This window comes from Halichoerus grypus, chromosome 5 (assembly GCF_964656455.1).
Source record: "Halichoerus grypus chromosome 5, mHalGry1.hap1.1, whole genome shotgun sequence".
Lineage (NCBI taxonomy): Eukaryota > Metazoa > Chordata > Mammalia > Carnivora > Phocidae > Halichoerus > Halichoerus grypus.
The window spans coordinates 75,138,628-75,165,706 of NC_135716.1; the positions used below are offsets into that span (position 1 = coordinate 75,138,628).

The 27,079-nt window shown below is 37.4% G+C and overlaps 1 protein-coding gene across 4 annotated transcripts in view; it reads left to right on the forward strand.

Annotated features, from left to right (window-relative positions):
* The window catches only part of ATP6V1H (ATPase H+ transporting V1 subunit H), a 132,284-nt gene that overhangs the window by 18,782 nt on the left and 86,423 nt on the right, over positions 1 to 27,079 (forward strand). For 3 of the 4 annotated variants that reach the window (XM_036106237.2, XM_078072386.1, XM_036106223.2), the window contains exons 5-8: positions 7,197 to 7,310; positions 9,405 to 9,509; positions 12,820 to 12,873; positions 25,282 to 25,379. In XM_036106237.2, coding sequence (XP_035962130.1) covers positions 7,197 to 7,310; positions 9,405 to 9,509; positions 12,820 to 12,873; positions 25,282 to 25,379 — 371 coding nt within the window. The remainder of the gene's footprint in view (positions 1 to 7,196; positions 7,311 to 9,404; positions 9,510 to 12,819; positions 12,874 to 25,281; positions 25,380 to 27,079) is intronic. The other variant, XM_036106231.2, reaches the window with a different exon arrangement.

The window sequence follows — 27,079 nt, forward strand, 5'->3', positions numbered from 1 at the left end:
TTTCTTCTCTAGGATGTTGATGGTTTCCTGTCTCACATTTAGGTCTTTCATCCATTTTGAATTTATTTTTGTGTATGGTGTAAGAAAGTGGTCCAGATTCATTCTTCTGCAGGACTGTCTTTTTTCCATTGGATATTCTTTCCTCTTTTTCAGGATTAGTTGACCATATAGTTGTGGGTCCATTTCTGGGCTCTCTGTTCTGTTCCATTGATCTGTGTGTCTGTTTTTGTGCCAGTGCCATACTGTCTTGATGGTTACAGCTTTGTAATACAGCTTGAAGTCTGGGATTGTGATGTCTCCTGCTTTGCTTTTATTTTTCAACATTACTTTGGCTATTTGGGGTCTTTTGTGGTTCCACACAAATTTTAGGGTTGTTTGTTCTAGTTCTGTGAAAAATGGTGGTGTTATTTTGATCAGGATTGCATTGAATTGGTAGATTGTTTGGATAGTATGGACATTTTAATGGTATTTGTTCTTCTAATCCATAAGCAGGGAATGTTTTTCCATTTCTTTGTATCTTCTTCAGTTTCTTTCATAAGTGTCCTATAGTTTTCAGCATACAGATCTTTTACCTCTTTGGTTAGGTTTATTTCTAGGTATATTACGGTTTTTGGTGCAATTGTAAATGGGATTGATTCTTTGATTTCTCTTTCTTCTGCTTCATTATTGGTGTATAGAAATGTAACAGATTTCTGTATGTTGATTTTATATCCTGCAACTTTGCTGAAATCACGTATCAGTTCTATCAGTTTTTTGGTGGAGTCTTTTTGGTTGTCTGTGAAGAGTGACACTGATTTGGATGCCTTTTATTTCTTTTTGTTGTCTGATTGCTGTGGCTAGGACTTCAGTACTATGTTGAACAACAGTGATGAGAGTGGACATCCCTGTCATGTTCCTGACCTTACGGGAAAACTCTCAGATTTTCCCCATTGAGGATGATATTCACTGTGGGTCTTTTGTATATGGCCTTTGTGATGTTGAGGTATGCTCCTTCTATCTCTACTTTCTTGAGGGTTTGTTTTTAAGAAAGGATGTTGTAGTTTGTCAAATGCTTTTTCTGTATCTATTGAGGGGATCATATGGTTCTTATCCTTTCTTTTATTAATGTGGTGTATCACGTTGATTGATTTGCAAATACTGAACCACCCTGCAGCCTAGGAATAAATCCCACTTGATCCTTGTGAGTAATTCTTTCAATGTACTGTTGGATTCAATTAACTAGTCTCTTGTTGAGAATTTTTGCATCCATGTTCATCAGGGATATTGGTCTGTAATTCTCTTTCTTAGTGGGGTCTTTGGTTTTGGAATCAAGGTAATGATGGCCTCATAGAAGGAGTTTGGAAGTTTTCCTTCCGTTTCTATTTTTTGGAATAGCTTAAGAAGAATAGGTATTAATTCTTCTTTAATTGTTTGATAGAATTTCCTTGGGAAGCTGTACGGTCCTGGACTCTTGTTGTTTGGGAGAATTTTGATTACTGATTCAATTTCTTTGTTGGGTATGGGTCTGTTCAAGTTTTCTATTTCTTCCTGTTTCAGTTTTGGTAGTTTATATGTTTCTAGGAATTTATCCATTTTTTTCCAGATTGCCTAATTTGTTGGCATATAATTGCTCATAAGATTCTCTTATAATTGTTTGCATTTCTGTTCTGTTGGTTGTGATCTCTCCTCTCTCATTTGTGATTTTATTTATTTGGGTCCTTTCTCTTTTCTTTTGGGTAAGTCTGGCTAGGGGTTTATCAATATTGTTAATTTTTTCAAAGAACCAGTTCCTGGTTTCATTGATCTGTTCTACTGTTTTTTTGATTTCTTTCATCTTAATTATTTCCCTTCTTCTGCTGGTTTTAGGCTTTATTTCCTGTTCTTTTTCCAGCTCCTTTAGGTGTAAGGTTAGGTTGTGTATTTGAGACTTTTCTTGCTTCTTGAGGAAGGCCTATATTGCTATATACTTTCCTCTTAGGACTGCCTTTACTGCATCCCAAAGGTTTTGGACTGTTGTGTTTTCATTTTCATTTGCTTCCATGTGTTTTTTTTTTTTTTTAATTTATTCTTTAATTTTCTGGCTAACCCATTCATTCTTTAGTAGGTTATTCTTTAACCTCCATGTATTTGTACTCTTTCTAAATTTTTTCTTGTGGTTGACTTCAAGTTTCACAGTGTTGTGGTCTGAAAATATGCATGGGATGATCTCAGTCTTTTTTTTTTTTTTTTTGATCTCATTCTTTTTGTACTTGTTGAGGCCTGATTTGAGACCCAGTATGTGATCTGTCCTGGAGAATGTTCCATGTGCACTCAAGAGGATATGTATTCTGCTGCTTTAGAATGAAATGCCCTGAATATATCTGTTAAGTCTATCTGGTCCAGTGTGTCATTGAAAGCCATTGATTCCTTGTTGATTTTCTGCTTAGATGATCTGTCCATTGCTGTGAGTGGGGTGTTAAAGTCCCCTACTATTATTACATTGTTATCAATGAGTTTATGTTTGTTATTAATTGATTTATATACTTGGCTGCTCCCAAGTTGGGGGCAGAAATATTTACAGTTGTTAGATCTTGATGGATAGAACCCTTTATTATGATATAGTGCTCTTCTTCATCTCTTGGTATAGTCTTTGATTTAAAATCTAGTTTGTTACAAGTATGGCTAGCCCAGCTTTCTCTTGATGTCCATTAGCATGATAGATTGTTCTTCACCCTCTCACTTTCACCTAGAGGTGTCTTTGGGTCTAAAATGAGTCTCTTGTAAGCAGCATTTCGATGGGTCTTTTTTTTTTTTTTTTAATCCATTCTGATACCCTGTGTGTCTTTTTTTTTTTTTTTAAAGATTTTATTTATTTATTTGTGAGAGAGAGAATGAGAGAGAGCACATGAGAGGGGTTAGGGTCAGAGGGAGAAGCAGACTCCCTGCCGAGCAGGGAGCCCGATGCGGGACTCGATCCAGGGACTCCAGGATCTTGACCTGAGCCGAAGGCATTCGCTTAACCAACTGAGCCACCCAGGCACCCCCCTGTGTGTCTTTTGATTGGAGCATTGAGTCAGTTTACATTCAGAGTAGCTATTGATAGATATGAATTTAGTGCCACCTGTAAAGTTGGTATTCCTGTGGATTGTCTCTGTTCCTTTCTAGTCTTTGTTGCTTTTGGTCTCTCTTGCCCACTCAAAGGGCCCCCTTTAATATTTCTTGCAGAGCCGGTTTAGTGTTCATGAACTCCTTAGTTTTTGCTTGTCTTGGAAACTCTTTATCTCTCCTATTCTGAATGACAACCTTGCTGGATAAAGTATTCTTGGGTGCATACTTTTCCCATTCAGTACATTGAATATATCATGCCACTGCTTTCTGGCCTGCCAGATTTCTGTAGGTAGGTCTCTGCTAACCTTGTGTGTCTAACCTTGTAGGTTAAGGACCTTTTGTCCCTAACTGCTTTCAGAATTCTCTCTTTATCTTTGTATTTTGCAAGTTTCACTATGATATGTCTTGGTGTTGACCTGTTTTTGTTGATTTTGAGGGGAGTTCTCTGTGCCTCTTGGACTTGCATGCTTGTTTCCTTCCCCAGATTGGGGAAGTTCTCAGCCATAATTTGTTCAAATAAACCTTTGTCCCTTTTTCCTGCTCTTCTTCTGGGACTCCTGTGATACAGATATTATTGTGCTTTGAGGAATCTCTGAATTTCCTAAGTCTATATTTGTGATCTAATAGTTTTCTTTCCCTCTTATTTTCAGTTTCATTATTTTCTGTAATTTTATCTTCTGCATTACCTGTTCGATCCTCTGCTTCTTCCATCCTCATTGTGATTACATCCAGTTGGTTTTGCATCTCAGTTCTAGCATTTTTTATTTCTGCCTACTTGTTTTTAGGTCTTTTATCTCTGCAGCCAGGGTTTCTCTGGTGTTTTCTGTGCTTCTTTCAAACCCTGTTAGTATCCTTTATGACTGTTGTTCTAAATTCTTGTTCGGATATATTGCTTATATCTGTTTTGAGCAAATCCCTGGCTGTTATTTCTTCTTGATCTTTCTTCTAGGGAGAATTCCTCCATCTTGTCATTATGTCTAGGTTTCTGTCTTTTGCATATTATGAAAGCTTGTTATGTTTTCTGCTCCTGAGAATAATACTATATTAAAAAGGGGTCATACACTGCCTAGGGCCTGGCACTTCAGGAGGTGATTCTGGTATATTCTGTGTGTACTCTGCTGTTGTGTTTTGGTAGCTCTGTACCACAGGTTGGTACTCTGTAGAGTTCCTCCTTGTTTGGGGAGTGTTTAGATCTTTAACTGGGTGTGCTTTGATTTGTTTGTTAAGATAAGCCTGATTAAAAAAAAAAGGGATCCTGATCCAAGAAAAGAGAAAAGGAAAAGGAACAAAAAAACAGACAATAAAAACTATAAGCCTGATTCCAAAGAATAAGAAAGAAAGAAGGAAAAAAGAAAAGAAAAAGAAAAAAAAAGAAACCTGATCCAAAAAATGAGAAGGAAAGAAACGAACAAATGAAAAAAAACTAAACCTGATATCAAAGAAAAAAGAAAAAAAAAAAAGAAAAAAAAAGTAAAATAAGTAAAAAAAAATAATAATAAAAAAGAAAGCCTCGTCCTATTTCCACCAGAACTGAAGCTGATGCTTTGGAGCACTCTGTGATTGGTAGACTTGGCACATGCGGGGGCCTGTGTTGGTCTTCTGAGGGAGAGGCCTGCTGGGCCCGCTCATAGTCAGACTTGCCCTTGTAAGGATGCCTTTGGTGGGCGCAGGGAGGTGGGGTTTGGTGTAGGGGACTCCAGCCTCCACTGGAGGCACTGTGTTTCTCTCTGAAGTCCTATGGCGCTGGTGGGCGGTGTGTGCCTGTGTGTGTGTGTGTGTGTGTGTGTGTGTGTGTGTGTGTGTGTGTGTGTGTGTATGTATGTGTGCACGTGGAAGATGGTGCTACACTGCCCTCTCGTCCCCCAAAAGGGGAACTCGCAGCTACCATTGTTCAGGAAGTCCTCACAGTATAGTGAACAATCTCCCCTCTTGTGTCCCAGGCTTTCATCAGACCCCTGCCCTCCTGGCATCACAGTTCTCCTGTGTTTTATCTCTGGCAAGGGGCTGGGATTCAAAACTCCAAATCTTAAAGGGCCGGGTAGGGCTCGGACCCTCTCCCTTCCCCCCGGTGGAGAGCCTCCTGGTGCCTTGTTCCGTTCTGTCCCAGAAAAGCACTTACATGGCTTATGCAAGATGGCTGGAGTCTGTTGTGCACCAGGAAAAGCTGCAGACCAGGTTATCTGTCCTCTGTGTACACGTCTGTCCCTGGCTATTGAACGGCTGCTGAGTGGTGCCCGGTGGGCCTTTTCTCCTTGGAGAGGCAATGCATACCCTCTTCCAAGTGTACTCCAGGAAGGGGAGTGTTCTCTCCTGGTGCAACCCAGGGGATCCCCACACTGAAGCATCTTGTGCGAACCCTGCACAGTGCTCTCTCCCCTGCTCTCTCCTTCTCCCTGACTTGCCTCCACTAAAAGGGCTCCCTCCCCTTCAGGGCACCGTGGCTTTTCTTTCCCCCATTCATGTCTCTGAACTTCGCATCTGTCACGTTCTGTCCCTTCAGTTGTGCAGGTTGTTTTCTTAATCCTCAGATCAAAATGATTTGGTTGACCCAGCTGTGTTTGAGCTATGAGGCTAGCTCAGGGTCCCCCTGCTACTCCACCATCTTAACTCCTCCTCTGGAAGATACGTTTTTAAGCAGGAATTGAAACCACAAAGGACTAGTCAAGGAAGATGAATTTTTTTTTTTTTTAAGATTTTATTTATTTGAGAATGAGAGAGTGAGCAAGAGAGAGCAGGGGAAGGGGCAGAGGGAGAGGGAGAGAGAGAATCTCAAGCAGACACCCTGCTGAGTGGGGAGCCCCATGCGGGGCTGGATCTCATGACCCTGAAATCATGACCTGAGCTAAAATAAAGAGTCAGAGACTTAACTGACCGAACCACTCAGGCACCCCAAGGAAGATGAATTTTAAACTTACGTAAAATGTAAAAATATTTTCTGTTCTTTCTGTATTTAGTGTACTTTGTTCTGAAATAAAGAGTCAGAGACTTAACTGACTGAGCCACCCAGGCACCCCAAGGAAGATGAATTTTAAACTTACATAAAATGTAAAAATATTTTCTGTTCTTCCTGTATTTAGTGTACTTTGTTCATTTATGTGCAATGATAATTACAGTTTTAACGAGAAATAACCCACCAATGGAGTAAATGATGACCTATCCAAATTTTGAGTCCTTTCATAAAATCATCATAACTTGCAGTTGTTATTCTGAACTATAATGATTCATTACTTAAGGAGATGTTAGTCTCTTCCTCAAATAGGTAACTGTTAGCAAAGACCAAGATTAAAAACAATATATTTAAAAAGAATTAAATGTTGATCTGAAAATTATTGTTTATGTGGTTTTTTTGTGTTTTACCAAGTACTGCTACTTAGAATTATATTCATTTAATTAATCAGAAAGTGTATTTTGAGCCAGTGAAATGCAGGTAAAATTTAGGTGAGAGGTAGAGTATGCATGTTTTGAGCTAAGAATTGTTCCTCAAATCCTGTGTCTTTCTGCTAGTGTTATATGCTGTTTTTTGCTATCTTTTTCTGCCCTGATTTTTCTGTCATAATATTCTAGGAGTAACCTGATTTTATTTGTGTGGAAAAAACATTGGGAAGGGCAGGTCAGAGGTGCAGGCTCAGATGAAATGTAACAGATTGCTACTCCCTGCAGGGTTGGGATCTGCTAGCTTGGCTCACTTGACTTAAAGCTAATCATAATAATTAAAGGTGATTTTATTTTACATTTTTAAATATTTATTTATTTATTTGAGAGAGAGCATGCTCCTGTGCATGTGTGTGTGCTGGGGGAGGGGAGAGGGGCAAAGGGTGAGGGAGAGAGAATCTCAAGCAGACTCCCCACTGAGTGTGGAGCCCAATGCAGGGCTCAGTCTCACAACCCTGAGATCATGACCTGAGCCGAAATCAAGAATCGGGTGCTTAACCGCTTTACTGACTGAGCCACCTAGGCACCTCCCAAAAGTGATTTTATTTTTAAAGTATCTATGCCTGCCCCCCTTACCACCCCTGACCCATAATAACAACTGGAGGAAGGAAACACACTGACTGATGGGACACAGAATAAAGGTTGAGAAGCAGTACACAGTAGTAAAAAGCAGTGATATAATTTCTTTTCTTTTTTAGGAAAATCACCAGCGGGTTAGCATTTTCTTTGACTATGCTAAACGCAGCAAGAACACTGCCTGGTCCTACTTTCTACCAATGTTGAATCGCCAGGATCTCTTTACTGTTCATATGGTAAATTTTGAATTGATCAAATTTCTGATTTGGGGAAGAAACACACTTGGGCTATTTATGATTTGGTAACCTTCCAGTTCCCAGAGGAGCAAAGGCTGTGCTGTTAAAATTTCCAATTTTCCTTATTGATGGTTAGTAATGTGGGGATATTGGGAAGACAAAGGAGATGGAGTTGCTTTGATACAGTTAAAGTTTTGTAGAGTATTTGTTGAGTTCATTAGCATAAAAGCCTTTGCTAGATTGCATTCCAAAAGAGCTTTAGATTGTCTGTGACAGAATTAACCACATTTTACTACAGAAATTAAATTTTATTTAGAAGTAGCTATGGTGCTTAATTTTTATTTTAATTTAGTAATCACTTGTTTTTTAATATCTTAAACACACTCCTGTTTTAAACTTACCCTGAAAGGCTATCTTTGGAAGCCTTAACACTGAACAGTCTTTTATGGAGTATAGAGAAGGTATGAGAGGAGAGTTGAGAGAATAAATCTTTGTACAAGCCTTTTCTATTCCCAGCATGGAGTGGGCTGCAGTGGGGAGCTCCTGAGACTATTCATTTCAGTAGATGTCTTTGAACTTTTCAAATCAAGAACTACTGTTAGTAGTTTTTTTTTTTTTTGAGCATGTGTCTTCTTTCTTTCTCTCCATATGTATCTATATTCATTTATGTATGAGTTTATTCATATATTGTACATATTATAAAATCTTAAGAGAAATCAAGGAGGACTCATGAAATAAACTATATTTTATTTTATTTTTTTTTAAGATTTTTTATTTATTTATTTGACAGAGAGAGACACAGTGAGAGAGGGAACACAAGCAGGGGGAGTGGGAGAGGGAGAAGCAGGCTTCCCGCTGAGCAGGGAGCCCGATGCGGGGCTCAATCCCAGGACCCTGGGATCACGACCTGAGCCGAAGGCAGACGCCCAACGACTGAGCCACCCAGGCGCCCCTGAAATAAACTATATTTTAAAGAATACTTTTTAAAAAACCAATAATACATTTTCTTCTTTTTAAATTGTAGAGACTTGTTTTTATTGTCTGGATACATGGCTTAAATGACTTCCTAATTTTGATGGTGACTTTCTTTCAGAAAGTACTGAAAGAATATTAAATTGGGTTTGTATGTGGAGAAGTTAGTGTTTTATACTGCGTGTATTTTTGTGTGTGTGTGTGTATGTATTTCCCAGGTTTATTGAGGTATAATTGACACATTGTAAGGTATTTAAAATGTACATGATGATTTGTTATATGTATTCTTATACTTCCTATTTAATAAAGAATTCATGGTTTTATAGCTTAAAGAAACCTGAGAAATCTTTAGATGAGGAGAAAAGGTTTATAGCGAGGAGAGATGGCTATTTAATATGCAGGATGTATTTTATACTAAGATAGAGATTTTTTTTAACATTTTTAAAAAAGATTTTATTTATTTATTTGACAGAGAGAGACACAGTGCGAAAGGGAACACAAGCAGGGGGAGTGGGAGAGGGAGAAGCAGGCCTCCCGCTGAGCAGGGAACCTGATGCGGGGCTCGATCCCAGGACTCTGGGATCATGACCTGAGCCGAAGGCAGACGCCTAACAACTGAGCCACCCAGGCGCCCCACTAAGATAGAGATTTTTAAGCATGAGGACTCAACGGGGGTTTGGAATGAATGAAGGCCACAGCTGGCAATTTGTTGTAGACATTACTCTGAACTCTGGCAAGCAATTTGGTGGAAGTCTACAGATTTTTGAATATCAACATCTACAAATTCATTAAAAATACTTATGATTGTCTCCAAAAAAAAGATTCTTTTGATTTTTGCTGGTCTTATAATGAATCCCAATCTTACTTTTGGAACTCAGAATAATACAAGGAATGTCATGAAATTCTTAAAATATAACTAATTTTGTTTGACCTTAAAGGAACTGTTTAAAAATACATTTTGACTATATTGCAAGATGTATTTTAAAAAATGAAATACAAACTTATTTTGGAGGAGTTGAGGATTGAAAAAAATCACAGCAAAGTGGTTGTGAGTCCTGCTTTTTAAGGTATATGATGTGATTTTAGAATCAACATAATATTCAAATACATTTTTTTTTTCAGGCAGCAAGAATTATTGCGAAGTTAGCAGCTTGGGGGAAAGAACTAATGGAAGGCAGTGACTTAAATTACTATTTCAATTGGATAAAAACTCAGCTGAGTTCACAGGTAAAAGACACTTTTTTTTTAGTATCTTTGAAAGGAATGTGACACCCATATTAACCTATTAGTGAAATTACAAAAAAAGTTATATTAAAATAATGCCACTTTGAACTTGATAAGTAAGTCAAACTACTCTTAGGTATGGTAGTATGCTTTACTTTTTCTTTCTTTGACTAGCTTCAACTCAAACCTTTCTGTCTTTGCCATTTGGGATTTTCCATTCATGCTTTTTAGTGGGCAGGGAGTCTCTTCCTTCCGGGTGGCTACCAAGATCACACAGGTGGGAGAACTGAGAGGAGTTGCACAATTCCAGACAGCATACTCATGTAAGGCTTGTAAGAAGGGAAAAGGAACGGTATAGCAGGAGACAGAGTGCAGGCAAGCTTCAGGCTGAGAGACTTCAACTGCAGCTCCCATGCCTTGGGGACCTTGATTCTCCAAGATTTGTGCAGGAAGTTTTGAGTTTGGGGAGAGCTCTTCGTAAGTTTCTAGCAGGATCATTTATGTCCTTCTGGTCACAGAACCAGGCCAAGCTGTCTGACTCATTACACCAATAAACAAACTGGCTCTGGGTGCTACCAGGGGAGTTTTAAACTACAGACAGCACATTACAGATCGTTGGTCAATCCAGTTATTCTGGTCTTGCTCAAGAGTCCATATGAGGCTTCCGGGTGCCCCCGGGTAGGCCTGGAGCTGCTGGGTCCAGCTGCAAGGTAACCATTGCACAATGGCACCTCCCCAGGATTTACTGTGTCACTGTGGGATAGAACATTTGGGCCTAGGGTTAGTGAAGGCTGCTTAATGGTCATCTTGGTTGCTTTCAGACCTCTCTAGCTCTACTTCATGAAGGAAATAGCTTGCTGGTTAAATGATGGGGAAAATGACAGGTTTTCTGTTTTTGTCTTCATGGTTCCCTAGAACAGGCAAAAGATAGGACACTTATGGTGGCTCAGTGGTTCTTTCCTTTCGGCTTCCAGTGACTAATATTAGTGGTAAGGGGGAGACTGGGAATGATCCTCAGAAAAGGAGTGAAATGAAGGTGGGTGGGGAAGGAGTATTCTGGAGAAGAAAGGGTAGAAGAGAATGAGACTTTGGTGTGGGGATGGCTTACATGAGGAATGGGACCAGTAAAATAATATTGGTAGTTAGTGTGTTGTCAGTGTTAGATTACAAATAAATGTCTATTTGAAATAAATTTTTAGAAAGTTGTAATTCAGATTTCAGTGACATTTTAATAGATTTTAATTTGAGGCATAAGAGAGACACCATGACATTTACTTGGGTTTACTTTTTGTCTTACCATTGCTTGCCTTTTTGGGGAAGTCTCATTGTCTTTTATATTTGGATAGGGATATTTTGGAGTGTATTGAACATAATTAAGTGTTTTTTATATCAGTAGCATAAATTTTTATAGTCTGTTTGGCTTAGTTTTTTTTTTTTTTTTAAGATTTATTTATTTTAGAGAAAGAGAAAGAGAGAACTTGTGAGCAGGGGGAGCGGCAGAGGGAGAGGGAGAAGGAGAGGAGAAGAAGACTCTCTTTTGAGCGTGGAGCCCAACACGGGGTTCGATCCCACAACCTGAGCTGAAACCAAGAGTTGGACGCTTAACTGACTGAGACACCCAGGCGCCCCTGGCTTAGTTTTTAAAAGTATTTTTACAAGAGCCACAAATTTGCAGATTTTACAGAAATTGTGAGGTATTTAAAAAACATAATATTTAGAACATGAAAAATAAGTGTATGAAGATGAGATTTTAAATTTCTAGGTGTGTATCATTTAGGATCAGAATGCTTAACCTTCCCCTCACCCCTCCTTTTCTTTTTTCTTTTTTGAAATTAGTTCTTCCTTTGAACAAACTTCAGTCTGCTTTAGCGTTAGCTTTATGGTAATGGTAGTGAGACTCTATCGTAACTAGATTCATAAAATGAAAATTGGTAGGATAGAATATATACTGTAGTTTGCCACTAACATTTTGGGTTGTTTTCTCACAAGAATAACATTTGTATTGTGCCTTGCAGATGATTTGTTACTTTTGAAATGATTAACTGTGGTTATAACTGTGTCCAAGAATTGGGGGAAATATCTATCATCACTAGTGGAAGCGAAATATTCAGTGTCTAGAACAATTTTCATTAGAACTGAACTCCTTGGTATTAGATAAATGCTTTAAAAGACCTTTTCTTTATCTTTCTGGTGTGTTCTTTTTATCACAAAGTCTTTGGCTTTCTGTAGTTATGATATGGTGTTTCTGCTTTGTAAGTCCTGCTACAAAGTGACTCTTCAGGGTGCCCAGGCCCCTTCTGGCTTTGCTTCTCAGAGTCTGGTCTCTGCTTCTGCTAGGTTCTGAACTGCACTGTCTCTCTTGCTGTGGGCAGACACTTCTTGCAAAGCTTTCTCTCAGGATCAAATTATAGACTTCTTGTTTAAAGAATGAAACATAGGATTATTTGGGATTTTCTTTGCTACTTTGCTTAAATGTCATGTGATGGTGCTGTATCTGGAAGTTCTCTTTCTCTATTGTTAGTGTTTTCTCCCTCATAAAAGGACCACAATTTCATAATTTTAATAGAAATAAACTTTCAGAAGTCCAAATTAGTTGCAAGTTTGGATATTTTGTTGACTTTATATAAGTGACATTTAGGAGCTTTTTCCTTTTTGGTAGTTTAAGCACTGTATATGGGTTGCAGGGGGCCTCATGCCTGGCACTTAGTAGATAATAAAAAAAATTAGTTTGAATAAAACGAAATAAAAATTTCCTTTCAGAAATTCATTACTACTTTTCTCTTGCACATTCAACCTTTGACTTTCTACCTTAACTTTTTTTAGTCATTTCTATATGTCATTTAGACATTATATAACATGTGAAATTCTGATTGTCATTATAACTTGCTAGCATTGCTGTCAATAATCTAATTTTAAGTTCTGTGCAGAATCTTCCCATTACTAGGCACCTATTTTGAAAGCTTTGCCACAGAATATAATGTAGATAGTTCAGTTTAAGATAGTCATCTTACTTGAAAAACAATTCAGTAAGTAAATTCTGAGACTTGGAAATTTGCACCAGCATCATTTATGAAATTTAGCTGGAGCTTAGTATTCAGTTTATTATTGTTCCATTTTTAATTAAGTTATCTGAAAAAGTGTAATATTTAGAATATTTTGTGTCATCCCCATGCTTTTTATTAGTTGATGATACTCCATTAAGTAGGATTAGGAAAAAAATTTATAAAATTGGCTTAGCTCCCTTTCATAAGCTGATAAATTAGGATAAAAATTAAAAACAAAACTAAGTAATAAGTTATTTATTTCGTAATAGAAACTGCGTGGTAGCGGTGTCGCTGTTGAAACAGGAACAGTCTCTTCAAGTGATGTAAGTATATTCCTTCTTAATTCACTGGCCTCCTAACACCATGAATATAATTTATTTTGAGTCATTTAAAATTTTAAAGATGTTTACTAGTTCCCCAAATGTAAATCCATATTAATCTTCAGTTAGGTTAAATAGCATTGTAAAAACTATATATTTATGTATATATAAATATTTATGGTCTATTGGTAGATAGGAGACTTGCTCTTCCCTGTTGCTCTTCTTTTCAGGTCCTTTATCTTAGACCTGAGAATCAAGGCAAGAGTGTGAATTCAGATGTACAGCTGGAGTGAATAATCATGAAGTTACTCTCTTTCAGGCTTCAGTTATATGATAACCTATCCAATACCTGTTTAACAGATACGTGAATAGTGTGTCAAGGAGTTGAAAACAGTTCAGTTACCTGATGGCATTAAAACTCGTTACTTGCATTGTGTTGCTCAAGGCTTTACGTGGGGCTGTATGCTGGCCAGAACCTCCACCTGCCCCTTTTTTTTTGGCCATACTCTCCCCACATTTTTCAGAGCCTAAAGGGTAAAGGTTAAAATTAATCACGTCTCCCCAAGTTCCCTTCTTGGTTGGACTTATCTTCCCCATTTGGGAACAGTTTATCTTTGTTATATTCTGAATACTTCAAGAACTGGCAGTAAGTTTGGACAAGTAAGGGTTGGCATGATTAGAGCCAATTGAGAATAAGATAGGGAAAAAGAAAGTTAGAAATGTAGGTGAGGTGCATCTATCTTCATTAGTGGGAAATATCTCTGGGAAACTGGAAGGCATCTTCAGAGGGCAGTGTCTACCACCTGCCAGTAGTAGACCTAAATGAAGCTGTGTAGGAGCCATGTAATATCCGTATTAATTACCAGTACTTCCATAATCAGCTTGGAATATATCTGTTTGTGTGCTCTGAGACTGTAGATGGCAGCAGCACCCATTTTCACAGCCAAGAGCAAGGCTTCTCTTGGGGCAAGGGTTGAAGGATTTGACAAATAGTGTGTTAGGTCAGAATATGGCTATTAACCTTCTGAAGAGGAACCAGAACAAGGTGCAGAACTAGAAGAGCGATCTTGGGGTCAGAGTGGGGTAAGGAGGTGATAGGTTGGAAGTCTAGATATTCAGTCATAAGCACGTGTTTAAGTTGAGAATATTTTTGTGACTTGAATTTTTACGGGTTTGAAATTTTGAAAAATTATTTAATTCATGTATTAGACTTATTGATAAATTTTTAAAAAGGTATTTTCAGAATTATGTATCTTATAAACTTATTTGAGTGATTGTTAATGTGTTTGTAAGTTAATAAAGCTTACATAATGAGTTGCAAGCTCTGGTGACATGACATTCTTATCTTGTTCTTTTCTGTCCAGTGTATTGGAAAAACAAAACTAACTAATTGAATTGGCAGTACATTAGTCAGAGTGGTTTACTTGGTAGACTCCTACACATACCTCCCAAACAGAATTAGCATCAGAGGTAATTGTGAGTAAGGAAAAGATGGCCTTTGATTTTTGACCTTCTTCCTTCTCATACCCTTCAAACTTAAACATACTTGCTGTCTCTTCCTGAAGGTTCTTACTTTTTCTACTGGCTGTCAACTTGGAATGCAGACTTTAATAAGTTGAGCATAAGGTGGTAGCTTCTCCTCTGATATGATTTAAGAGGGGAATCTGAATTGGTAACTAATACTTATAGAGCTCTTACTATGTGCCCGGCACTGCTTTCTTCAGTTTACATTTACATCTCCTTGAATATTCACACTCCCTCTCTGACTTAGGTCTTACTGTAAGCCACATTGTATAGATGTGAGCAGTGAGGCTGCACAGAATTGCAACACCAGTTTGCCTCAAGTCATTCAGGTAATGAGTGGCAAAAACCCCAAAGAAAGGAATTGCTTGCCAAGAGAATTCCTTTTGAGGCAACAGAAATGCAGTTGTGTCTTTAGGCATTCCCCAAGTCGCATAGCCTGCTCAGCCTTGTACAGATATTGGTATTACATCTTAAAGTCCCTTTAGGTTTTCCCAGAGCATGGAAAAGCAGTTTGGGAAATTGCATTACACAATATTGCCACTTGATGTCAGTAGAAAACACACACAAGTTTTATACCGCAAAATGTGAATTAAGAATGATTCAACAGTCTTACCTTTAAAATGGCCACAGAAGCATCATTGTAAGTTATGAGTGGGTCATTACAAACATTTTTATTTAAATGTCCTTAGATAAGTAGACTTTCCTTAACATGCATTCTGTTGTCTTTGCCTGAAGATGAAAATAATACATGACACCAAATCTAATGCACTTACCTTAAACTGTTCAGTTCTTTACTGGGTCTCGAATGTGAGTACTCAAGTCTTCTGTTCTGAGGAAGCTGCACAGCTGTGGACATTGATTAGTGCTGATGCCCTGATAAAAAGATGAATACTGTGATATCTCACAGGCTTTGCAGGATTTAGAAAGAATCTGGGAATTTCTTGTTTGTTTGTTTTCTTTTTCTTCTGTCCAGCTTCACTTATACTTGTATAGGAGGGAGCAAGGTGACTCCCCATCTGACTATGTCTTGATCTCTGGCTATTTTGTTGCCGATCCAGTTTGGCATTAGTTACTGCAAGATAAACATTGTTTCATTGATAGTAAGTAACTTGATGAAGTTGCTGGGTTCTCCTTATTATTTCATCTTGTCTTTTAATGTTCTGGAGCAGTTCTGTCCATCAGAACTTCCCATGATGTTGGAACTGTCCATTATGGTAGCCCCTTGTGGCTGTTAAGGACTTGGAAAGGTGGTAAATGCAAGTGAGGAAATAAATTTTCGATTTTATTTAGTTTTTAAAATTTTTAAGTTTTTTTAAATCAAAATATATGTCACACACCATAAAATCCATCCATTTGCAGTTCAGTAGGTTTTAGTATATTTACAGAGTTGTACAGCCATTACCACAATCTAGTTTTATAACATTTTTAACACCTCAGAAAGAAAGCCCTGTACACATTAACAGTCCTTCCTCATTCCTACTCCCCACTCCCAACCTCTGGCAACCATTCATCTACTCTCTCTCTTTCTGTCTCTTCTGGCCATTTCATAAAAATAAAGCACATAGCATGTGGTTGGTTGTCTATAACTGGCTTCTTTCACTTAGCATAATGTTTTTAAGATTCATGCATGTTTTAGCACATAGTAACAGCATTTTAGAATGAGAGAAATGAAACTTTTCTTAAATTGTTTTCTGTGGCAGTTCTAATATCCTTGTTAATATGAAGATAGTTTTACTGTTTTGGTTTTGTTTTTAATTTAATGCTGTGCTGATGTGGCACTTTTCAGTCTTCCAGAAGAGGTAGAAAAAAAAAGAAGAGGTAGAGTATTTTAATGATTTAGTTCTTTTCCACTTGGTTGTTAAGTGCACCCAGAAGTGCTGCCCAAGTAGCAGAAATAAGTGGCTGTGTCAGGAATTCATACAGTTCAGGCCTGTTATTTAACTGTAGTCTGCTCTGGCTGGTGAACTGTGAAGTCTGTGAGGACTCAGAGGAATTCACAATCAGTTATGTGACTGTGTAAGTTTCAAGAGTATTGTTATTTACTTAAAACAATTCTTGGAGGATTTTCATTATTTAATTGCCTTTTATCTTCTTGCCACAAAATTAATACATTTTAAACATTGGGGATCATTAAAATACATGCATGGAATGAACATTAAGGAGGGAAGATAAGAATCTGTGAGTTTTGTTTTTCTGATCAGATTTTTGGAAGGACTGTCTGGAAGTATATTCTGGCAATACAGAAGAAAGTAAAGTGATAAGGTATTTCAGTATAAGATTTTCTTTTACAAATCATTGTCAAAGCATAGCACTGATAATAATAATAATAAGTAATCTAATATGGTGCATTAGAAGTGTTCTTGGAAGTTGTATATAAAGCAATAATTTATAAAGTAAATAATTATTTTCTCAAGTTCACAATTTTTCTATATAGTAAAGAATCTCATTACATGACTGAGCCAATTAGGTTGAAAGCAATGCTTTAAGGGGAGTTAGAAATTTGTAAATTAATAATGAAATTACGTTTTTTTTGGTAAAAGTCTAAGACTAAATTATCTTAATTTAGGCATTAATTTAATCTTGGTATTTTATGAGTATTGACTAGACGATCTCTTTGAGTAAGCCAAACTTCAAGAGAATTCTTGAGCTTATATATATTTCAGTTCCTGCATATGAGGTAATACACCTTATGGTTGTTTTGTGCTCTGTAGAACTGATTTGAGTTCAGTTTTGAGGAGGTTTTTTCCCTTTAATTTGTTAGGGCTGGTATTTCCCTTTATTGATGATAGAACAGTTGAAGATTTTAATTGATTTGCCAAAGATAATTTGGCAAAACTCCTGATAGTCAGAGCCTCTCCTCTTTTCCCTTCCTTCCTTTGTCTTTTTTCTTTTTCTTTTCTTTATTGTTGTTTTTTTAAAAATTTTTTAAATTTAGTTTAATTTTTTATGTTCATTAGCCACTGTATAGTGTTTTTTTTTTTCTTTTTTTGTTATGTCTTAACCCACACAAAGTAAAATGCACAGATTTTAAATGTTCAGCTAAATGAATTTATATATATCCTGTGTCCTCCTGCTCAATACCTTCCTTTGGCTAAACTCTCAGCAAGGTTATTGTTTTCATGGTATCTGTTACTAGTGATTAGTTTTGCCTACTCTTGAACTCCATTGTAGTGGAATCATATATATGAACTCTTACGTGTCTGAATTCTCTTGCCAATATTGTGCCAGTGAGATTCATTCATGTTGCATTTAACAGAAATTCATTCTTTTTATTGCCATGTAGTAATCCATTGAACGAATATTTTCTGTTATCTTATTAATGGATATTTTGGGTTACTTCTAGTTTTTGGCTATTGTGAATAATCTTGCTATGAACATTCTTGTACCTGGCTTTTGTAGATGTGATCACTATAATCACGTACGTCTGGAGCACTTAATTCTAGAATGGAATTGCTGCGTTGTAAGGTATATGTAAATTTAGTAGATACTGCAAATCAGTGTTCTAAATCAATTTATGTGTCCCTCAACAAAGTGTGAGAATTCCAGTTGTTTCAGTCCTTACTGACACATTGTCTTGTGTTATTTTTTTTGTCTTGTGTTATTTTTTAAAGCGAATGTCTGTTACAGAATTAAAAATGACACACATATATGCATACACTCACTTTTTAGTTCTACAAGAAAAGATTCATATAATTGTCATGAAACATAAAAACTTTTGGGTCTATTCAAATCAGCAGTCCTCCATTTCATGTAAAACTGGCTTCTGGAATCTATTTTTTTAGTCACTTATGTGTTTGAAAAGTTCGACTTAGTGCTTCACCAATTCCACTGTACTGTGCATTTTTACTGTCTGTGGGAGAGGTGCTTTTTACTGCAATGCAGACATGTTATTTCAAGTGCACACGATTCCAAAATTTTAGTGAATATTATTTTTGCTCTTTCTCATTTAGTTTGTACTTAAACCCCAGCGTTATGAAGATGAATATTGAAAATATGTCTATAAATGTTTTTATAACAGTTTTACTTTGGTACAGTATCACTAGTTTTTATCTTTATCTTTTGTTGCCTGCCTGTTTTCTAATCCCTTAGTTCTTGAATTACTTTGTAATTCTGCAGAGTATGGATTTCTGAGATCATATTTGCCACGAAGGTAAATTTTACCAGTTGCTATTTTCCCTATGGTCTGATTATTCCACCATAACATAAGAGAGTTTGCATTTCAGCAACACTGGAAAATTTCTTTTAAATGTGTTGAGAAGTAAAAATAGTTTAGCAGTGAGGTTTGCTGCAGTGAGAGGGCATGTTGTGGCCAATTCTCAGCCCAGGATGTCTGGTGCAGCACAGACAACTGTAGTTCAACCGTGAAGAGAGTGGATTCCTAGGACCAATCCAAGATTAACTCACTATTTTAATTTCAACAAATTATATCTCCTTTTTAAGACTCATCTGAAAAATTGGGTGTCATAATATTTCCCTTTTATTTTTAATTTTAATTTTTTAAAAGTGCTTTGAAAAATATGTGTTAATAAATTATTTTTATAAAACATTTTTAATTTCTTTTTTGACAGTTTTTTGATTAGTTGTGAAGGTTAGAAGATAACATTTTGATTCCTGAAAAAACAAAACCTTTACCTTAAGGAAGAACTCTGGTTGGATGACATTTAAACAAATAGTATTTAGGAAACAATGCATTGAGTATCTAAAATATCTTTATTGTGTGTATGTATTTTGTTGTTGTTATTAAGTCAGTCCAAATACAGGTGATTTTTTGTTAATGGAGAAGTGAATTCCTTAAGCAATTTATTTATTTATTTATTTATTTATTTATTTATTTATAAAAAAGATTTTATTTATTTCACAGAGAGAGAGGGAGAGCATGAGCACGGGGGTGGGGAGTTGGGAGGAGCAGAGAGAGAGGGAGAAGCAGACTTCCTGCTGAGCAGGGAACCTGATACAGGGCTCTACCCCAGGATCTCAGGATCATGACCTGAGCCGAAGGCAGATGCTCAACCGACTGAGCCACCCAGGGACCCCTACTTTAGTAATTTAAATGAAAATTATCATCTGCCGTAAGTGAGCTCTTTTAACATAAATATTTTCTAGTAAAATAGGATGATATAAGGTACAGCCAGAATTGACTAGCAATTTATATTAGTTTTCAAATTGAGATAAATTAAAAGAAAATACTAGACAATCAGATAAGATCCATACTACCAAACAGATTTAATTTTGGCTCCAAAAAGAAATAGGATAATGGTGCTATGTTGTATATATTTCTGCAGTATGGATTGTTATTAGGATAAAAATTTTGGCCAAACTTTTAATTATGGAACCATATCTGTTAGAGCGCCATTCGTTTGGAATTTGTGTAAGATATGAAGTTTGTTTGTATTTATTTTGTTTGTTCATTCAATCAAGAAATATGTATTGAGTACCAACCAGGTACAGTGCATGGTGGTGAAAGCGTAGCACTGAACGGGATGGGCAGGACTCCTGCCTACATAGGGTTTCGTCTTAGGGAGGACAGCATTAGACAAGTAATTACATGCTGTGATTATTTTAGTACCCTTCTGGCAATGCTTATAAGAGAGAAGCACAGGTTCTTTCAGAGTGTGCAGTGAGGGGTCTCATCTGGGGTCAGTTTGCTCAGGCTTCCTGAGGAAGCGGAGGGATGAGGACTGTGCCTGCATTGGAGGGAAGTGTGTGGAGAACCTGGGCGGACAAGGGAGAGCCAGTGGTGCTGTAGGGGTGCAGGCGTAGGGAGAGTGGGGAGGTAAGGCAGGCCGGCCCAGGGTATTCAGGGCCTTAGCGATCACATAGGGTTTTAGGACTTTTCCTCGGCAGGGGGAAGCCATTGAAGAATATTAAGATGGGGAGTCCCATGGCATAGGGCAGCGCCGGGAAGGAGGGCAGCATTTGTCAGTGCATGGCGCTGGATCTGCCATCCTGCAGCGTTAACACTGTTCCCCTTGATTGCTGTATGGCTTACTTTTTTCCTTTCCTGGCATTCTGTCACTTGTCTCCTCAGCAGTGATTCCCTCTCCAGGGAGCCTACTTAAAAGAGCACCCATGTCTCCCTTTCTGCATTTCCTATTTCCCTTTCTTAATGGCATTTTTGTTGTATTGAACTTGTCAAACTCCAGTACGCTCTGTAATTTAGCTGTTTTTGTGTGCTTTTCCTCTTTCTCCATTAGACTGTAAGCTCCCTGATGGAAGGGATTGAGGTCTGTTTGTTCATGGTTGTGTGTCCAGTGCAAGAACAGCGTCTTACACGTAGCAGTCACTCAGTAAACATTTGTTGAATGAATATTGAATACAGACTTGTAGAACCTTTCTGGGGACCAGTTGAGAACTTAAAATGATGGAGGCCTTATGTCCCTTACTAGTTTCTGACAGTCCAGGCAGTCTGGAGTTGTAGCTGTCAAACAGTGTACTAGAACTGGAGGGGCAAATGGGCTTCTTCATCTTTGGTTGGATTCTAGCTACAGATATATTTGAAAATAAAGTGAAGTCCCTTCTGCATACCAGATAATATAAGCAACCCAATAAATGTTGAATGGAGTATAAGATTTCTTAAATGGAAAAAGAAAATTGCAAATGAAAGTTACAGTATAATCTTATTTGTATTTTTTTAAAAAAGATGTACATATAATGTATAGAATCTGCAGTTTACACAGATCTACTAATAGCGATTGTATCTTAGCAGTGGTACTGAGGGGTGATAAGAAGGAGGTTTTATTTTATGCCATTCTATATTGATTGACTATTTTTTAAAAAAGATTTTTAGTTTTATTTATTTTTAAATATTTATTTATTAGAGAGAGAAGGCGGGAGGAGGGGCAGAGGGAGAGGGAGAGAAAATCTCAAGCAGACTCCCTGCTGAGCGCGGAGCCTGACATGGGGCTTGATCTCACAACCCTGAGATCATGACCTGAGCCGAAAGCAAGAGTCAGATGCTTAACTGACTGCGCCAGCCAGGTGCCCGTTGATTGGATATTTTATCATAAATACGTACAAAGAATTTCATGTAAAATTAAGGTCAATAAAAGTCATGTACACAAATATTAATGAGGTTCCATACTACTTGTCAAGTCTAGGGCCCAGAAGCTGGATCATATAGGCAATGTCCTTCGGAGTTCTGAGCATAGGAGTCAGGGAGAGGTCAGCTGGAAAAGGTGAGGCTCGGTATACGGCTTCAAGGGAAGGCACAGAGATGTTCTTCCTTATTTTATTCTTTCTTGTGACATTTCTGTTTGGAAGGAGCAATGTTTGATTACCTCAAATACTACTTCATCAGTTTGGCAGTTTTTGATATTGTCCTGTAAGATAGACTATTTCTCTGTCATTCACTTCTTGTTCAGTTTGTCTTTGAAATCTTGTGAGATTTCAGGATTTTCTATTAGCAATTACAGCTATTTCAAGAATAATTTTTAAAGTCCTAATAGAATAGGAAATTCTAGCAAAAAGAGAAATATATACAGCAGGAAAAGATCAAGATTGTGTTTACATTGAACAGTGTGGAGGATAGTAGTACATTTTTATATTATTCTCATGGAAGTGGAAATGAGCTTAAGGGAAAGGATAAGGGGGCTTCTATATTTTGTCTTTTTTCTTTTTAAATAGTATCTTACTAGGCGGAAAACAAAAATCACTTCACTTGGACAAAATATATCTTAAAACTTTAGGTTTTCCTTTTTTCCTCATAAAGCCAAATGGCATGATAAAAAAAATCCAAGTGGAATGAATATTTATTCATTTAGCAAACAAACATTTTTAAAGTCCTGGGTTTGTTTTTTTTTTTTCTTTTTTCTTTTGTCAGGGACTATGCTTAAATGCTGAGATTAAGAAAGACTCCTCTTTTGCTCTCTGGTCGAATGGGGATGACTGAGACACAAACACATACACACACACACTCATACAAAGGGATTTACAAATAGAGATTTATATGTGGCACATGGAAGTGATTAATTCCATCTGGGGAAATCAGAATACAGTAGTAGTTGCAGCAGCAAACATTTGTTGACTATTGTATGACAGGTACCTTTAAAACTCTTTCATACATTAACTGATGAAATTATACTGACATTCCATGGGATTTGTCCTGTTATCCCCATTTTATGGATAGGAAGCTCATTCAAGGTCACATAGTTTGTAAGTGGCTGAGTGTGGCAGGCTGGTTCCAGAACCTTTGTTCCTAATGGTTATATACTATATACTACTATACTACTACCATACTATATACAGCTGCCTTTCCATGGTGGAGGAGTTAACAATTGATCTAACAATTTATCTAACAATTGATCTAGGTTAACCTGGCAGCAGGTGAGTCAATTCAGATGGCAAAGAGAATCGGGGGAGAGCTGTTCAGTTAGTATTTGGAGGTACAGGTCTGGTTCTCAGGTGGAAGTAACTGTTGGAACTGGCATTTTAAAGTCAGTGGTGATCCTAGAATTTGCCATACTAATGGCGTGATAAGATACAAAAGAGGTAAAAGTTTGGTGATAATTCCTTCAAGAAACCTTCATGTATTGGGAGGAAGAAAGAGGCAGAGATTGGTACAGGGCTTAGGGACAGCTTTAAGGTGGGAAAGGATTGAATATATATAGAGGCTGTGGAGAGGAAGCCTATCAAACAGAGACTGCGGATGTAGAGAGGGGTCTGGTAGACGGAACATCATGCGGGAGGAATGGGATATAGACTTTGCTGGGGCTGAGGGTTGTGGACAGGAATAAGTCTGCTGGTCTCCTAGGTGAGAGAGAGGCAAGAATGGCTACAAGCGTAGATCACTTTTGGGTGGGGGGGTGAGATGTTTGCAGCTGGCCAATCTCTAACTAGTGGTATGTATATTTTCTCATACTGCTGAGAGTGAGGGAAGAGAGTAGGACAGGAGGATAGTGGTGAGTGTGGGTGACTGGGGAATGGCAGAGAGGACAGACCAGAATTGCTTGATGGCTTTGCAGGATTGTATGATTTTCTCCAGCAGTACTGAATTACCTTTCTCTGGGAGTAGAGATGGTGACTTGTTGGCTTGATTGAAGACTGAGTATTTAGAAAAACAATTGTTGAGTAATTTTACATATGAGAGTAATAGGACACATGTGAGTGAAAGATAATAAAGTGATATAATTTACTTTGTTTAATTGAAGGCAATAATTCAGTCATTTGCCAGTGTTGCCGTCACTATATACTTTGAAAGTGATTTCTGGAATGGTATTTGGACTGCTTCATGATGTATAATAGGTGCAAGTACAATTTTAGAACCAGGATCTTTAATAAGCACATTTATAATGTGAATCCGGAAGCTCTATGACCGTGAAGAATCCATATTTGAAATGTATCCTGTATTTCAACATAGTATAGTAAAATGGACACAGAAAAGAAAGGCTTCCAGTGAACCAAGACATTTTTGCGTTGAGAGGAAATTGATGATAAATGGAAGAGGAGAAAGTGCCCTAGGTTGCATTTTTATTCATTATATGTAGAAATCTTACTTAAGCTTTCTCTCTAAACAAGAAAAATGGAATTCATCTTTCACAAAGGATTACTACCTGCTGACTTAATTGGAAAAAATAACATACTTTTTTTTCCATTATGGAAGATTGTTTTAGAGCTGAAAATTCACTTTTTTTTTTTTTTTGGTCATTTCTGCTAATGTTTTGAGTTTCCAGGCAAATTATATTACTGGATACATAGAGCTTTTGGGAAACTATGTTCACTACTTTCTAGGTAAAATCTAAGATAACCTTTTCTTGATAACTTTTGATAATTCCACCAAATGTACTTATATCATTGTGTTTTTGTAGTTGAATGCCTAGAATTTCCTTGAAGTGTTAGGTTTTAACGAACTTTGAGTTAAAACACAGAGCCTAGTAGCATCGTATATATTAGGTGTTGTGAATTTTTATAACATTCTTGATTCTCTCTCTCTCTCTTTCTTTCCTTCTTTTTATTTTATTTTATTTTACTTTATTAGCATGTTCTTTAAGGCTAGAGTCTGAAAATCCGTCTTGTCTCTCTGTTCTTATAGATGTTAGGCTCATGGTAAATATTTAGAGAAGAGCCCAGGTTAGGTGTTGCTATTAGCTTTGCTAAAATGGAGGTGCCTGTATTATTCCTGGGGATATTATTCCTGTTTATTTCAGGTTCCAGATTTAACCACAGTTTCCCTAGAACGGTACTATTGAACTGATAGTTGTTAAAAATTATAGAGCAAAGGTCTTTTTCAAATGTTTAATTAGACTTCTTGTACACTATATATATATGTGTGTATATATATATACATATATATATACACATTTCTAAATTCCCATTTATTGAATTTCTACAAAATGGCTAGCTGTATGCTAAATGAATTACTTTATTTAATCCTAACAGTACCCCTTTGGGATGCTTGGAGGCGTCATCCATCTTAAGGACAAAGAAATTGAGTATTGGAAAGGTTCAGTGACTCACCTCAGACCATTTAAATATAGGCTCGTCTCAAAGCATACGGTTTTATCTTTTTAATTTTATTGTCATTCTTTGATATTTCTGCAGTTATGAAGAGCAGTATTATCTCTGTAGTGCCTGTCTTCAGGACTAAGTGAAACATTGCAAGATAACATTTATCAAGCCATTATCAAAGATATGGTTACTTTGTTCCTTGATTTCCCTGTGTGTTAAGTAGTCTTGAACTATGTAGGTTTAATTTGGCAGAGAAAATCAACTGCATTTCTAAAAGGTAGAGAGAAAAATAAAAATGGAGATTGATTTTGAAAAAATAGTAGGGACTTTTGGATGTTTTGATGATAAGAAACTCAGTAAAAAAATCCAGACTTTTTGTATGTGCGTGATCTCATGTCTTTAAATGCTTTACAATTTTAAAACCTTGTACTTCTTCTTGCATAGAGTTCTCAGTATGTGCAGTGTGTTGCTGGGTGTCTGCAGCTGATGCTTCGGGTCAATGAGTACCGCTTTGCCTGGGTAGAAGCAGATGGGGTAAACTGGTGAGTGCCCTTTTACTTTTAATGTAGAATAACATTTGAAAGCATCTCTCCTTGACATTTTCAAAGAAATTAATACATTTAATCATCTAAAAGAAATTTTTTTTTCATGTCTGTTTAACAATAGATTATGCTAACCTTCGTGGAAGTCAGTAACTACTAAATGGAATGTTTCTCCTCTCCCTCACTTGGCCTGTGCTACTTAAGAGGTTAAGAACTCCGAAAAGGCTAATGCTTGATAGAACAAATTTTAGGTATTCAGAATAGAAGAACAATTATAAAAGTATCTTGTGGTAAATGTAGACAAAAATCAACAGGAAAAGATCTTTTTTTTTTATTATGTTATGTTAATCACCATACATTACATCATTAGTTTTTGATGTAGTGTTCCATGATTCATTGTTTGCATATAACACCCAGTGCTCCATGCAGTACGTGCCCTCTTTAATACCCATCACTGGGCTAACCCATCCCCCCACCCCCCTCCCCTCTAGAACCCTCAGTTTGTTTCTCTGAGTCCATAGTCTCTCATGGTTCGTCTCCCCCTCTGATTCCCCCCCTTCATTTTTCCCTTCCTGCTATCTTCTTTTTTTTTTTTTTTTTAACCTATAATGTATTATTTGTTTCAGAGGTACAGGTCTGTGATTCAACAGTCTTGCACAATTCACAGCGCTCACCATAGCACATACCCTCCCCAGTGTCTATCACCCAGCCACCCCATCCCTCCCACCCCCCCACCACTCCAGCAACCCTCAGTTTGTTTCCTGAGATTAAGAATTCCTCATATCAGTGAGGTCATATGTTACATGTCTTTCTCTGATTGACTTATTTTGCTCAGCATAATACCCTCCAGTTCCATCCACGTCGTTGCAAATGGCAAGATTTCATTCCTTTTGACGGCTGCATAATATTCCATTGTATATATATACCACATCTTCTTTATCCATTCATCTGTCGATGGACATCTTGGCTCTTTCCACAGTTTGGCTATTGTGGACATTGCTGCTATAAACATCGGGGTGCAGGTTGCCCCTTCGGATCACTACATTTGTATCTTTGGGGTAAATACCCAGTAGTGCAATTGCTGGGTCATAGGGTAGCTCTATTTTCAACTTCTTCAGGAACCTCCATACTGTTTTCCAGAGTGGCTGCACCAGCTTGCATTCCACCAACAGTGTAGGAGGGTTCCCCCTTCTCCGCATCCCCGCCAACATCTGTCATTTCCTGACTTGTTAATTTTCGCCATTCTGCATGGTGTGAGGCGGTATCTCATTGAGGTTTTGATTTGGATTTCCCTGATGCCGAGCGATGTTGAGCACTTTTTCATGTGTCTGTTGGCCATCTGGATGTCTTCTTTGGAAAAATGTCTGTTCTTGTCTTCTGCCCATTTCTTGATTGGATCATTTGTTCTTTGGGTGTTGAGTTTGATAAGTTCTTTATAGATTTTGGATACTAGCCCTTTATCTGATATGTCATTTGCAAATATCTTCTCCCATTCTGTCAGTTGTCTTTTGGTTTTGTTGACTGTTTCTTTTGCTGTGCAAAAGCTTCTTATCTTGCTGAAGTCCCAATAGTTCATTTTTGCCCTTGCTTCCCTTGCCTTTGGCGATGTTTCTAGGAAGAAGCTGCTGCGGCTGAGGTCGAAGAGGTTGCTGCCTGTGTTCTCCTTTAGGATTTTGATGGACTCCTGTCTCACATTTAGA